Source organism: Bradysia coprophila, unplaced genomic scaffold (assembly GCF_014529535.1).
Source record: "Bradysia coprophila strain Holo2 unplaced genomic scaffold, BU_Bcop_v1 contig_151, whole genome shotgun sequence".
Classification (NCBI taxonomy): Eukaryota; Metazoa; Arthropoda; class Insecta; order Diptera; family Sciaridae; genus Bradysia; species Bradysia coprophila.
This window is the reverse complement of record NW_023503423.1, coordinates 7,613,580-7,628,916: the sequence shown is the minus strand read 5'-3', so window position 1 is coordinate 7,628,916 and position 15,337 is coordinate 7,613,580. Positions and strand designations below refer to the sequence as shown.

Sequence of the window (15,337 nt, the reverse complement as noted above, 5' to 3'; positions counted from 1 at the left end):
GAAAATCCTTCAGAAAAACGGCACAGGGTTTTAGGTGGACTAGAGGGTCTTAAAGGTCTGATAATCGGTCTGAGAATCAATTCAAAAAGCTATTCAGAAAATTTCATTTGAGTTAGTCTTTTGCCCAGCAACTGACTTCAGTAACCGCTCCGAATGTATATGTATAGCCAATATTGCGTATTAGATAACACCACCCATGGAATAAGTATGTTTTCCAGGTAAAATAAAATTTTGTACCTTCGGAATATTGAATGAGAATTCGGTGACACACAGACCACCAGCTGTTAGAAAATGCGAAGTGATTAAGGAGCCGTTCTAACTATTTCTTCACGCTAAAATCACAATTTTTCAAGCCCTGTCTCCTATTCTTTCTAGAAATTTTCAATATTTCAAAAAGATGTAATCGCACTTCACCGTTTTGGGTCTTTGGTCCTCATAACTTGTAACTTGGAATTTTAAAATTGTATTATAGCTGCAAACTGCAAGACCTAACGGTGACAATGTTTTTCAAATCGCATTACCATAAATTAAAATTATTCTATTTCATGTCTGAACATTCATCGTTCGCAATAAAGCGACAGGATTGAAAACGAACAAAATCTATAGCGGACAACGACACTTTGTATCAAAATTTGATCAGGCGATCATAACAAATTTATCATTTCATGTCATACATTGTCTGCATACGAATGATGCAAGCATGCTGGGAGAAAGTGGATATTTGTCGACTACAATAAATTATACGTCAGTCGCAGCCCGTTTTTTGTGAGAATAAAAGTGAAGAGAGGCTTATTGGTACATACACTGTCTGTTGTATTTTTATGTACTCCTGGTAGTCGACACCGTTTCGATATTATCTGTAACAACTATTCGGAATAAAAATTAGTTCTGGAGCGGTGTGTCATCAAAAAACTCAACGTAGTAAAAAAGGCCGAATGATTTGTGACTGATCGCATGACGAACGCCTGACTAAACAATAAATTTGTTCTACAGGACCGAATCTAGAGTTAAGTATACTTAATACTTAATGACAACAAAAATAGTTCCATTGGCCCTTGCCATAGCACTGTCAAGCAGTGCTATGCCCTTGCTTAACCTGAGAATATTTTTAAACAATTCGCCTGAGTATTTCAAATTTAGACTCAGAAAAATATTGTTTTCTAAAAATGGGGCTAAAACCCGATGTGTTTGTGGTGTGGCATGTTCTACAGCAAACAGCGAATAGTTTTTTTTACAGATATGCATCAGTTAAAACGTCAACGTTTCATAATTTGACATAGAATATTGAAGAGTGGTCTCCCATAGTAGTTCAGGAATTCCTATTCCTGTTGCAAACGCAAGCATCGTTTCAAATTGTAATGAACAACGATCCAAATCGTCAACAGGTTGAGGCTCCAAAGACATTCGACGACGCAGTACAAAGTCTACTGCACATACTTGGCGACATCGAATTTCAATTGGGAGTTGCTAACATCCAATCCGAACGCTATGACCTGGCTGTGTCCCATTTTAAATTGGCTACCAGCCATTCGCATTCATCAGCTGCCTACAATCTGGGCGTTTGCTATGAAGAGCTACAAGAAATTGAAACAATTTGACTACGTCGGAGAACTTCTATTCTTCTATTCTAAAAAACGAAAGACTAATCAGCCCTCGATTCTGCTGGTCTACTCTTTCTAATGATACCAAACATACGTGGGTAATGGTTTGTGGAAAGTATTTTTGTCTACCTAGGTGAAATAATAGCAGCGAAAAAATGCGATTATTTCGCCGTCGGTAGATAAAATAGCGTATTCACCTCTGTCCAAATGTTTATTTAGACACTTGGGGTTATACCATTCTCCTTCGGCTCATGCAATAACTCCCCAAATGTCTAAATAAACATGTGGACAGAGGAAAAAAAATGCAAAGAAAATTATTCCGACAGTCTCTAACCTATGAGGGCCATGATAATACCAATCGAAAATAGTAAATCACTTTTCAAGTTTAGCTCTGGAACTAGCTATATAATTTTTGCATTGGTTACGAAGAGTCGTAGTGTTGCAAGTAAAAACAGCTCCAAAGCTTAATATGAAAGATAATTCACAGCAAGCTTTTCTTTCCTGCACGAATATTCTTCTATTTTTCAAACTTTTAGAAGAGTCTATTCATAGCATCTACAATGTTATGGTCTATTTTGAACCTGTAACCGATACACTTTTTCGTTTCGAAATTTGTCGCATCAAACTTTTTACTTAACACAAATTTTCATCACAACAAAAAGCTTTTCGAAATTCCAAACAAAGTTACACCGTACACATTCTCTTCTTGTAGGCAACCAGTTAAATGAAAAAGTTTTTCATTGTACCAAATACAAACAAAAAGAACACCAAAAAAAAAATCTCCACATTTCCCGTAGGAATCAAAATCGTTTACATATTCTCATAAATACCAAACTGTTGCTTCTGCAACAGACTGACTGTATATGACCACTCTTTTTCTACCCGAAATGCTAAAACGAGATAGAACTCGAAACGTTGGGGCAAAGTGAAAATGGGGAAATTGTGTGACAGTGACAACACTAACGGTTTGAATGAACACGGTGGAAAAACATTTTCGTTTATTCATAATTCCCGCATGAAATTGCGAGTCTGAATTCTGAGTAGTCCATAATTCAATGTACACAATGTTCGCATAATAACGTAAATGATTTTTAATGAAGCCATCGCATCCATTGCATTCACAAGCACTAAAGGTGATTCGTTCCATTAACTGTGAGCAGGGATAAATTGTATGGCAACGTGACTTTACAAAAAGTAAAAATCAGACACGTAAATAGAGGAAGCAGTTTCAGAACTAGGACTTGTTGCACTGTTGTTTTCATGTTTGCTGTGTGGCTGTCAATTGAGTTAGTCATTTTATTAAGAAAATAAGACGGAAATCAACGGTATTCGATATATAAAAAGATGCATTCGTCGAAGTGAAATAAAATTTGTTTAAGATTAAATTCTAATTCATGCAAAATGCAAACGTTACGTTGCATTTTTACCACCTTAATAAATGTAGTTAGGTTGCAAGAGAGGGTATTGGAGTCTGGCATATGACGTAAGATATAAATCAACTGTTGCAAACTGTGCTGACGTTCTACGGTATTTTTAGAAGTGTGTGCCGATATCATCCGAAAAATATTTATCGGCGGCAGACTAAATTAAAAAAATGACCCAGTGATCTCCTCAGAGGTATTTGAAATTTTGAATTTTTATGTTTCATCATCATACCAGCATTCAAACGAGTACAATAAGACATAGGTACAAGGCTGCGTTCTGGTGGCTCCAGGACTCTCTGGCTACATACTTGTAACTTTCTTACATTTCCACCATTTCCACTTAAAATTGAATATTTAAAAGAGAGTATTGTGGATGCGTCCACTTTAACGGACTTTAATCTCTCACCTCTCTCACGGACTAACTTCGCATTTATCACAAAACAGTTCGATTTTGAACTTTTAACGATTGTTTTTGATTTCAATAACTTCGGCCAATCATTGCTAAACATAAACTCGTCTAAATTGCTGATTCGGACCGCCATGCTTGGGATAGGCGATCATTTCACCAGTCGACTTTCCAAAAAGTCTTTCCTTTTTCGCTACGTCCATCACTTTACCGGTGTGACTTCTAATCGTATTGTCGCTGTCGAAAATCCACTTTTGATTCAATCCTCCATGTGGATGATACATGATAACACGGTTGTCCTTCGGATTTATATCTAAGACAAGCCTAAGCTTACCAAATATTAACTTTTTACATTCTGTTCAGAGTGTCCAGTAATTTGTATTATGTTCTTTACTCACCCATTCATTTTACTATGGATCATTTGAGTTGCCGGGTCGTATCTGAATAATTGATTGTCTCCACCATGGCACGGATATGTTATCACCTCTCCGTCACCATTGTGCTTTATGTCCAGAACCAAACCAGTGGATATGTTCTGTATGTAGAACCAAATTTGTTTCGGATAGTAACTCATTCTAGTAAAAAGTGCCTCTGTTTTCTTAATGGCGTTTGACTGACTGGAACTGAACTGAATACGAACAAAATGTTTACACCTAGTTCATGATTTCATCGTTGCTATTGTAGATAAGGATTTACAGAAGATAAGTGTCAGTTAATTAGAAATCATACCGCGCAAATCAGAACCAAAAAAATTTATCATCAATTTTACTGAAAACAGGTTGATGTCACAAAAGATAACGGACAAAGCTAGTCGAATTTAGCTGACGTTTTTTGAACTGACCGACTAGAAAACGTTGTGAAGTGGCTATTTGCCCCCAAGTGCAAATAATCTCTTTAATCACTATTTCGATTATATCTGTATGGATATAATAGGGGTTATGGTTCGTAAAGTTAGTAGTTTATGAAATCGCCATACTCACGAACTTTACGAGCCATAATGGTTTACCCCTAATAATTGTCTCTGATATACTAACCGGGGATGTAAATAGACCATTTGCAGTTTTGCAACAATTAGACTTTTCGGTATGCAAATTTGCCTAAAATTTAGGTGTTACCTCAGAGGTGAGTTGATTTTTGTGTCCTACAAACCAGGGTCTATTTTTGTAAAATATATTTGTTAAGAAAATTTGGCACACTTTAAAAAAATAAAAATTAATTGGCCCTGCCCACAGCACTGCTCCTAATACAATCACTGAATGGGTTGTGATTTTCGTCATTTTAAGAAGAAGAAGAATGACGTTTCAGGTATATGACGCTCAGTAAATACACAATTTATGTTTCAGGCATGTAGTATACATTGAATTAATTGGCTTATTGAGTTTATATCTCAATTTCAATAGATCATTGAAGTAATCAACAAGAAAATGTTGACATTGGCGCTGGCGATCAGTTTCGACGGTCAAACAATGAACTTTCATCACAACCCATTGACAGGTGTCAAATTTGCAAGCTTTGGTGGTAACATTGTCTATATTGTATGTTTTAACTCATCCAATGAAAACAAGTCATATATTTTTACAAAAGAAACGCAGTGCCTACAGCATCCGAATATTTTCTACGTTACTGATCTTAACAATTAGATGTTTCATCAAGGCATTTTGACTTCCACAAACTGGCTTTAGAATTAGTTAGGTGGTTTGTGAAAGACAAGTTGGTAACAATTGGTAGGTTTATGTACAAGGTGATTTTTCCTCCTAAAACTATGATTGCCCGGGGAAAATAACATGGAAAGCTCTATATCTATTAACAAAAGTATGTATGGATGGAGGCTCTATCAGAGCATACAGATCGGTAATTAGACTCGCACGATACGAAGTAAATCGTGAGAGTCTTTATGTTTTGCCCACCATCGTGTAAGTAAGTGAAATAATCGAAAACGGCCTATATCGTAGTGGGCAATTATTATCAGTATGATATTATAAGACGATTGAGCCATGTCCGTCCGTCCGTCCGTCCGTCCGTCCGTCTGTCCGTCCGTCCGTCCGTCCGTCCGTCCGACCGTCCGTCCGTCCGTCCGTCCGTCCGTCCGTCCGTCCGTCCGTTCGTCTGTCTGTCCGTGTGTCGTAACTTTAGAAAAATATGAAAGGACGGTTGAAGCGACACGCTCAAACTATCCAAACTTTTGATACCGATCTTTTTGACTCTGCCCATCTACAATTATCACTTGAGTCTGGTATATTGATGAAGGGTGAGCCTTTTCGATCAGACCTCAAAAATTTATAGGTCACAGCGTCTCGCGCAACGACACACATCACTCCATTAAGATTTTTAGTCCCAATCGAATTCACTCTGCCCAACTACCATTCTCACGTATGTCTGATATGTGATAGAGGGTGAGCCTTTTCGATGAGAACTCAAATATTAGTATCTGAAAGTGGCCAGCAGTATGCTTCAACGAAGATGTTCACCAGACGAGGGCTGCGTAAATTGCTGTAAATTTCTGTAATAAATTCAATTACGCAATGTGTGGAAATATTGCGAAATCATGCGAAATATTGCGAAATTGGTGTGATAGTTAACTTTCAATAGTTGACCATGAAATGTCGAACAATCTAGTAGCTAGCGGATCATACATTTTAATCAGTCAATTCATGACGCTCGTCCAGTTAACATCTCCGCTAAAACATTCTCCCTCAAATTGATAGTCAACTATCAATAGTTGATAGTTGAGAGAGAATGTTTTAACGGTGATGTTAACTAGACAAGAGTCACGACTTGACTGATTAAAATGTGTGATCCGCTCGTCCAGTTAACATCTCCACTAAAACATTCTCCCTCAACTATTGATAGTCAACTATCAATAGTTGATAGTTGAGAGAGAATGTTTTAGCGGAGATGTTAACTAGACGAGCGTCACGACTTGACTGATTAAAATGTATGATCCGCTAACCCTACATTGTTCGACATTTGACAGTTGACTATTATGTGATTTCACAATTTTACCATAAATTTCGTAATTGAATTTATGTAATAAGGACTACTGCGATTGTGGCAATTGTAATAGCAATTACACTCAACTAAGAAATGAGTGGAAATATTGCGAAAAATGTAGTTTAGAAACGTGCGAGTCTATTGCTAACGCGCCTGCCGCGTAAATCTCCTCTTGTTTTAAATCATTTTCTCCACCAATGATGACTCAATTTCAATTATATCTTTTTTCATCCGTCTCAACTCATTGACCAAATTTATATCTGAGGGATCATCAAATCGGAAAAATTTACCCCTTTCTTCTGAATTTGCTTTTAAGAATACACACAAAGTTCACACAAATTAATTTAATTCCATCAGCATTATAACCAAACCACCAACAATATACCTACGATTGACTTGCGTATAAATTTCAGGAATTCAAGGATTTTTCGATACCCAAACTCAAGCCTTATCGATCGATGTAATTAACACTTCGAAAAGTTTCAACTTAAAAATTATATTCGAAAAAGGGAATCGGATCATTTTATTATTCACATCGTTCTGCCGCATTTGTCACGTATATATTCTCATATTGATACACCGAATTTTCGGCAGCGTCTTTACGTTGTATAATAAAATGTCACGTACAATGTGAATTATTTATTATTTTGCTTAGACACTGATGAACGCGCAAAAAATAATTCAGAATTCTCTGCTGTAAATCTGATTTCGAGAGAGAAATAGAAAAAAAGGAAAATCACAAATCTACAACTGGAGACTTCTAAGCAAAGGTATAACTGTAAAACAGTTGGAGATTCAAAGTATAGCACGAGATATGTAATTAGATGTAGAATGTAAACATTTGTCTTTATTACGATATCAACACTGAACTAGTTTCACACCTCCAATCCATTTGGCCGCAAATATCGTAAAAGTTTTTCATAAGGAATAAAAAGTTGAAAAGTTTTTGTGTAAATTTGGTTGATAATTTGGTGGACAATAAAGACACGAAAACGAGACGGGTTTCGACGCATGTAGCATGTAAGAGTCCATTTGCTCCATATGTCTTTTTTTGTAGCGTATGAGTGGTTTCCAGACAGAGCCGAAGGCGAGTTATGGAATCGAATACGCTAAAAAAAAGTGCGACGAATTCGGGCAGAAAATGCGTCATTACAGTCTAACTCAAAACCGGTTTTTCGCATTTTCTGGTCACAAGACAACAAAGTACAAAGTCGAAATACACCCACCAAACAACTCTCAACGAAAAATGTCCCATCAGGACAGTAATGTACTATTGCAATCACTTCAAAAGGCTGCGCTATGGAGTGTACATTTTACATGTAAAATCATCAGAATTGGTGTGTTCCTGCATATCTAATGGTGATCAGCATGACCTCCCAAAAGTTTACAACCTTGTAACTAATGTGTTCTCACAGCAGAATTAATGTTGATGTAAATGAAGCACAAGATTTTGTTAAACTATTTTAATAAAACTTGGATCATAATAAGTAACACATTTGATGTACTGCTGTTACACTCTAAAATTTGAAAAAAATTGCGCTATCAAAGCACCTTTCATTCGTTTTAATGTAAAACTAACTTATAAGTTATTAGAGACCGTGGTATTTTTTTACGCTAAATGCCACACACTAACGCTAACGCTAAATCCGTACGGTAATGGCAAATGCCGACGATAACGGCAACATTAATGAGTTAGTTGACGCCATGTTGCTTTTAAATTTAACATCTGTGAAGCCAGCAATATCAGGCACTTTTTCATCTCTGAATATATCAGCAATCGCTGTTTGAAATTTAAAAATTAATTCATTGCCATAATTCTAAGGTCCATTAATTTGAGATTCGCCATTTATTTGCAAGAAATTTACAAAAATTAAAAATTTAATTATGAAATATGGATACGTGGTCCATGGTCAAAATCTGACGTTGTCTATTATAATGGTCTGTTGCGAGTTCGCTTTGCTTCCATCGTTCCATATCATTTTACGTTATTTCACACCGAATATCAATGCTGGTTTCCGTACGCGCAAATATATGCTAACGTTGATATGTGGAATAAAGTGGCCTGAATGCGCTGGAACAAAGCTAACTGAATTCGTACTACAATGATGGATCGTACATCATAAATGTACGATTGGTAAATTGTGGCCCTTGGCATTGGTTTACTCTTTTCCAGCAACGAGACAAATTGCAATTTTCTTGAAAATAGGAAAAATTGCTTATAAATTGGAATTTAAAAGCTAACTAAAAAAAATTACTTCATGAACACAGTAGTTACTACTCCTACTACTTTCAGATAAAGGGATTCTTTTATTGTAATGTATCAAAAATCAGCTTTTATAAACATGATAATCACAAATTGTTTATGCTCCACCTTAAGTAGACATGCACGTATTCATTCATGTGTTTTTATACCAGTTCAGTAAAAGGAAACCAGTGAAACAAGTTGAAATCGTTTTCTATATGTCACCCGCAGTATTGAAATGTTCGTAGAAAACCATATTTCTTGCGTACAAACCTTTCGCACCCTTCCGGTTCATTGATTCTGATTTGTAAAAGGAAGTGGTTCGGATTGACACGATTTTTCTTTAGGAGTAGAGAGAAAATTAGGATCTATTCTATAACAAACGATATGCTTGGAATTCGTAAAATTCGTATTTCCATTATGTAGAAACAGTTCATTTCATGCATAGCTGGATGTTGTTCAGCTTTAACAATTTCTTGAATCTAAGCAAATCTTTATTTTGGATCTCCATATTCGAGGATAGAACCGGGGAAAGAATCTTACTACAGTTTTGATACAAATACTAAAATTAGTTATTTCAGACTAAATTTGATGTTAAAATGCACGGTGTGGCGCTACCATTTTATTTAGGAGATATGAAGACACCAAAATGGAATTTGTATGGAGTGGTAAATTCTGAGATCGACAGTTCCAAATTATACAAAACAACTGTTGTACAAAAGTTTTCATTATACTATTAGACGATAGGTGGCTCCTTAGTATCTAGTATGCTTTCTTAAGGCTTGATTTCCACTTACTAAAAAAGTATTCCGTGTGAGTAATTTTTGTTGAGTGGAAACCATGTTTAAGATTATTATGGTGTAGTGCGTTGGTTGAATGTAAAGTCTTTTACTTCACAAGCTTTGACAGAGCTTTCGCCGAGACTCTTGCCATAGCATTGCTTCATGATATCATTTTCAAGGGGTAAATAAAAAATTTGGTACACCCTTAGTTTTTGCACATATTGAGCTAGATAAAAAGGCATAGCCAATGTTCTTTGCTTATTTTCATTCCTCCTGTCGTTGACAGATTAAATGGCCATCTGCAAAACGCTAACTTCAAATGCAGTAACTGGACTGAGAACATTATGAATAATTTCAATAAAACTTCTTCTAAAAATTCTTTGACGACAAGTTTTTTTGGAAAATGTTTAATACAGAAATTTTCAATTTTTACATATCAACAAATATTCACTCGTTGAAACCTTGTCGAATGTGTTTTAAGGTAACTGATAGTTAGTTCGACAAAGATAAAATCATTTCATGCGCGACAATATATTACAAATCTGAAGAAATCTTTGTTTCTTGAGTTGATTTAAGAATTCAGATCAGAAATAATTTTTAGCTGTATATTGATTAGAAAACGGAAGCTGTTAAAAGCTGACTCACCCAAAATAATTAAAATCATTTTGTTTTTGCCTTTTCCACTTACCTCCCATATATTTTGAAATTTGCTTAAAATTGGGTCCCACCACATATCTTACATGACAAATCATACATCCTTTGAAGGGGAGGTGGAGTGTTTGGTATCATTTGAAAGCTTAGGGTCTCAGATAAGCGTTTTAAGTTATCTGGTGCTGTTTGAGGCGTTTATGAAATTTGTAGGGTCTGTCAAAGTTCTCTGAACGAGGAAAATTGTCAGATTTTAACAGATTTCGACTACTTAACCTTTTTTTCAAAAATCGAAAAACTGGTTTGATTTTGTTTTTAGATCAAGCCTAGAATTCCCAGTACTAGTCTCATTAAATTAACGGAAAAAAAATCGATGAAAACCGAAACTCTGTTGCGAAATATCCAAAAGCTTTTTCATCGTTAAAAGTTCGGATGCTGAACGTGTAACGATAATAGCGAAGAAAAAAAAACTTTTTTGAACCAATTTTAAAAATTACTTAACTTTCACCTCAGTTTTAAAATATCATTTTTAAGAAAATTCGGAAAAACTGCAGGAAAAACGGAAAATTTTGGGATTTTTTTTGCACAAAAAAAAACTTTGAACCTTTAGCTTTCGTTTGAGCCCAACATCACCTGTGTAGCTTCGATAGCCGCTACACAGAAATTCATCAAAGTGTCCTCTGCATCTAAAACTTCAACCGGATGTAGATGGCGCTAGAGGTCACTTTTTCAAAGTCTCCTAATCATTCTCCAAATCTCCAAATGAATATTTATCAATGGTGAAAAATTCACGCTATTATACCAAAATGCACCAAAAAATGTATTTTGTTCAGCTAGTGAGCCCTGATATTTTGGACTTTTCAAAACGAAAGAAAGCGACGAAAACATCAAGAATAAAGGTATCAGTACACATTCCTGGACTCTTGAAAAGTCATATTATATGCGAAAATATGTAAAACAACTTGATTCAAAGTTTTCATCCGAAATTCAATTGCAGGTCATCGGGTCGCACCAGGTCATATCAGGTAATGACCTGAAAAATCGGTCAGGTCAGGTCAAAGCCAATTTCCTTATCACGTCAACCTGACCTAACCTGTCGTAAGCCTTTTGCACTCGTGTTGTCAACAACACAGATTCGAATTTGTACGCCACCAACGATTCGAACGTGAGAATGAATCGAAACGACCGAAAGTCCACTTTACGTCCAAGGAAAAGACAGAGTGACAGCCGGAAGCCGTTGTGTTAGTAAAAGAAGAAGAAGAAGAGAAAGAAAAAACGATTGCATCAAAGTGAAAATAGTTTGTTGTAGTCTTAGATCGAAGTGATCGAAATTAACGTAAATTAAGTAAAGTTTAAGTATCTTGAATATCAGAGGCGGTGACCTATTGGAGAAACTTTAAATTTCAAATTGTGAGTTCGGTTGTAGCCTTGAGTGTTAGAACGATTTCAAAAATCACATTTTCGTTTATTAGATTCTAATTTGGGGAATGTTCCGCTGAACTGAGACCATCGAGGGCAAAGATAGGCAAAAAATGTGTTAAGGTAATTGGACTTCGGTCTGCATTGGGCGAACTGAGCTTATTTGTGGTTTTCTTTAGTCTCAGTTTAGGTTATGTTCACAAGGTCACAAGCCGCTCTGTTTAACGCGATAATTGTTTGCGCAGTAGATACACCAAAGTAAGGATTCATTTGTACGGTAGTTACTAGATAAAGTCTAATTTGAATTGAATTGTAACCCGTAGGAATTTGAAGCTGTGGTGAAGAGAATAAACAATTTATTGAATCGGAAAGTTGTCGACTTTCATTGCTGCTGTTCAGATCAAAATGTACTGGGCAAGTGGTTGCAGAAGCAACACGTGTTTTGTGTAATATACACGAGTGTATAACGGTGGCAATATTCCCCGGTATCATAATGTACTATTATTGTATTGGCGGAAACGACCAATTTATCGACATAATAATGTATGCTAATGAACTCTAGGTAAATAAAAATGACGTCACGCATATCGCACACTATATCGCAGAATAATGCTCAGTATATAATAGTAGTACTACGAAAAACAATTTTTAATGTCGATAATATTCACCTTCACCGCAACGCAATAAATGTTTGTCTCGTTTTCCCTTAAAGATAATCGACTATTTTAGTCTTCTAAGAATTGTTGATATACATCGGACATTGTTCAATCAAAAAGGCGTGAGCAAAGAACACGTATTACCCTTTGAGAGGCAACATAACCACATTCTCTTCATTATTCTTAAGAATGATTAAAACAAACATTCCCATGTACCACATACACGTGAAGTCAGTTATTTTAATGTCAAAAAGGACAAAAATTCGCTGACCTTTATCCGAAAAATGTTAGTTGATTCGTGTTTTAGACTCTGTAAAGGCTTGTGGTTTTTTAAACCGTTTTTTAAACCGTTTTTTAATTGAAATTTAGAGAAATCATCTTTTCGCTTTTCACAGCTGGGATGCTGGGACAAAAGTTCATTTACCCAAAAAGCTGACCGATAGCAATCACTCAATTCATGCAACCGTAAATTACATTTTCCTAATGAAATATTCGTCTGTGTCGTAGTCGTAGCATTCGTTACAGTGTGTCTAGTCTACGGGAGACTGAATAAGTTCAAAGTAAATACACAGCAAGCAGTTCAGTGACACAAAACCGTGTGTATGAACGAACTAATTTTATTTATGTTTGGGCAAACTGTTGATATCTAATCCTTTTCCATCATAACATCATTTCTGTAGCCTATGCAAACAATCAACTAGTTGTTCAAAACAAAATGAAATCCTTTAACATGGCTTATGTGTATAGCGTGTATAATGTTAATGTAACATAGTCTCTATATGGGTCTACTATTAGCTTCAAAATAGCATTCCATGCTCAACACTGTGAACTTTTCCGGACCTGTTTGCATGTGCTCCGTTTTTTTTTGTGTGTGTATGGATCTCCATGGGGGAGATTACTGTGTAGGATGGAGCATGATACGTGCATTGAAATTGAAAACAGTAACTTTATTCCGCTTTGGCATATAGTTTGGACTTGTTGGACCTACCCAAATGGATTTTAAAACATGTTGGGGGATGGCCGATAAATACTGAATTGAAGAACTATCTCCGTAACATAAATTATTGAACAGTTGGGATAATGAATTGTAGTTCAGTTTGACGGATTTTCGTAGCAAATTATTGAGGAGCATGATAATCGCCTGTTGCTGATTGCTACAGTAGCACGAAAAATGTGTGACGAACCGAGATCCAAACAAGAGATAATTTCTCATGAAAATTCAATTCCTCCCCATCGTTCGGTACGTTGATAAATGTTTTTCTACTTCTTTAAATAAACAAAGTTAAAAATAATAAAATGCGACATCCGCATTCACAATATCCGGCACACAGACCTGCTATACACTTGCTGTTACCTTTCCACCTCACATTTTTTTTTTGTATTATATTTTCAACGAACTTCCCCATACTTTTGATTCAAGGACTAAATTTCCTGAAATTTAGTTGTTAAAGTTCGTCAAAATACTTCACCTACGCATGTGTTCTCTCATGTGTGTGACGTGTTGTTTTTATTATTCTTCAAGAATACTTTGTGCAAATGTGGTACGCAAGGTGGTGACTATTTGAATTTTATTGAATCAACATCTAGAGGCAACGGATTTTTCTTTTTACTTCGTTTGTTTTTGTTATTTTATCAAAGTCAATAATGCGAACATGTAGTAATCTCCTGTTCATAAGCCATGGAAAAGCTTTCCATTCATCCCAAATACGTTTGATTAGATATCTAATAATGGGATCAAATGCATCAGACGAGACATTGTGCAAATATCAATATATTAACGGGTTGGTAGAAAACCGATGAGCGGCCGTTCATAAATTACATATCGCAAGAGGGGAGTGAATCTAATCTAAGGCTAGCCTTCAATATTTTTTACAATTTTGAGTGACAGAGGGGATGGGTTTCAAAAATGGAACTTTTTAGCGTTATGTAGTTTATGAACGGTCCCTGAAGGAATTTATTTTCATTGAACAAACTGGGTATATGTGAGAAACATGAAATTGACGAAACGTAGGGACAGCTAATGGAAATGATTCGATATTGTAGCAATAAATTCAATTTATTCATTTGTTTATCGATTGATAAGCCGATGTTGTTGATTCATTACAGCTTTCATATTATACCAAACGTATAGAATATCAGTAAAATGCTTTCAATAAAGGCTAATTCCTCCGAACCGACCCAAGGGACAGCTTCGAACAGCTCCGTTGTTGTACGTATCGAAAGAATATGTGTGAATAATGACTGAAAGTGTTTCTTCTGAATGGTGACTTGCCGATCGTTTGAGTTTAAATAAAACTGCTGTCTGCCTTATAAAGCTGCCAATTACGGGTGGGATGAAAGAATCGTAAGACTTATTTTGGTCTAAACATTCTGCAAATCGACTTTTCATCGCGAAGACACGACTGCACTTATTTCGGTTCATTGAAATAAACCCTCGTGTTATATACAAAATCTTTTTGTCGTTACCAACAACAAATGACTAGTAGTTTTTTAAAGCATTAGTCGTCAATGCCTTTGAATATAAAAAGAAGCTAAATAATAGTTATTTCCATCATAAGGAGAGAAACCACGAAATTACAGTATACGTGTGAATTCGTATGCCGAGAGCTTAGACGAATTATATATAGACTGGAAACTACGAACAAAATTACGTAAAAATTGTGTCACCGACATGAAAAACGAAATATTTGATAGTGTGAGAATTGGTGGGCAAAATTGGTAACCAAATTGACGCGAAAGTTTCGAAATTTTTTGCTACACAAATCTTTTGAATTAAAAAAATAATAAAATATTGGAACGATTACCTTGGGGATGAGGTTGGAACCTTTCAGAGATGGAAGTGTACTCTAAGAAGAGTGATTTATTTCATAAGATTAAAATATTTGCAAAAAGTTTCCGTGAAAAATATTTTCGAATTAGCACAATTTTGACACAATTCATTAAAAACACTTGAAAGTTGAGAAGTTTTTTCTTCTCCTAATATAAGCCACACTCGAAAAAATTCGTCTACACATTATTTTCACTGTAAATTAAAGATAAATTGTCCCGAATATTAAATAAAAACAAAAATTTACATTCGTGATACTGGATTTTCAAAATACTAAACTGACAACTACCAAAAATGTCATCGCCCACATGTGTTGGTGTAAAATTCTACGTAAAATCGTA

The 15,337-nt window shown here is 35.6% G+C and overlaps 1 protein-coding gene and 1 long non-coding RNA gene across 2 annotated transcripts; one reads left to right on the top strand and one right to left on the bottom strand.

Annotated features, from left to right (window-relative positions):
• Positions 1-3,508: 3,508 nt before the first annotated feature.
• LOC119074791 lies at positions 3,509-4,073 on the bottom strand. The gene is made up of 2 exons (XM_037181073.1): positions 3,830-4,073; positions 3,509-3,755 (listed from the first exon to the last, which is right to left on the bottom strand). Exons 1-2 carry the CDS (start codon positions 4,003-4,005, stop codon positions 3,527-3,529), a joined length of 405 nt encoding a protein of 134 aa, XP_037036968.1. The 5' UTR covers positions 4,006-4,073; the 3' UTR covers positions 3,509-3,526.
• Positions 4,074-5,133: 1,060 nt separating this feature from the next.
• Positions 5,134-15,109, top strand: LOC119074780. The gene is made up of 4 exons (XR_005087248.1): positions 5,134-5,145; positions 11,410-11,415; positions 12,401-12,403; positions 14,775-15,109. It is a non-coding gene; the product is annotated as an uncharacterized LOC119074780 (long non-coding RNA).
• The last annotated feature ends 228 nt before the right edge of the window (positions 15,110-15,337 follow it).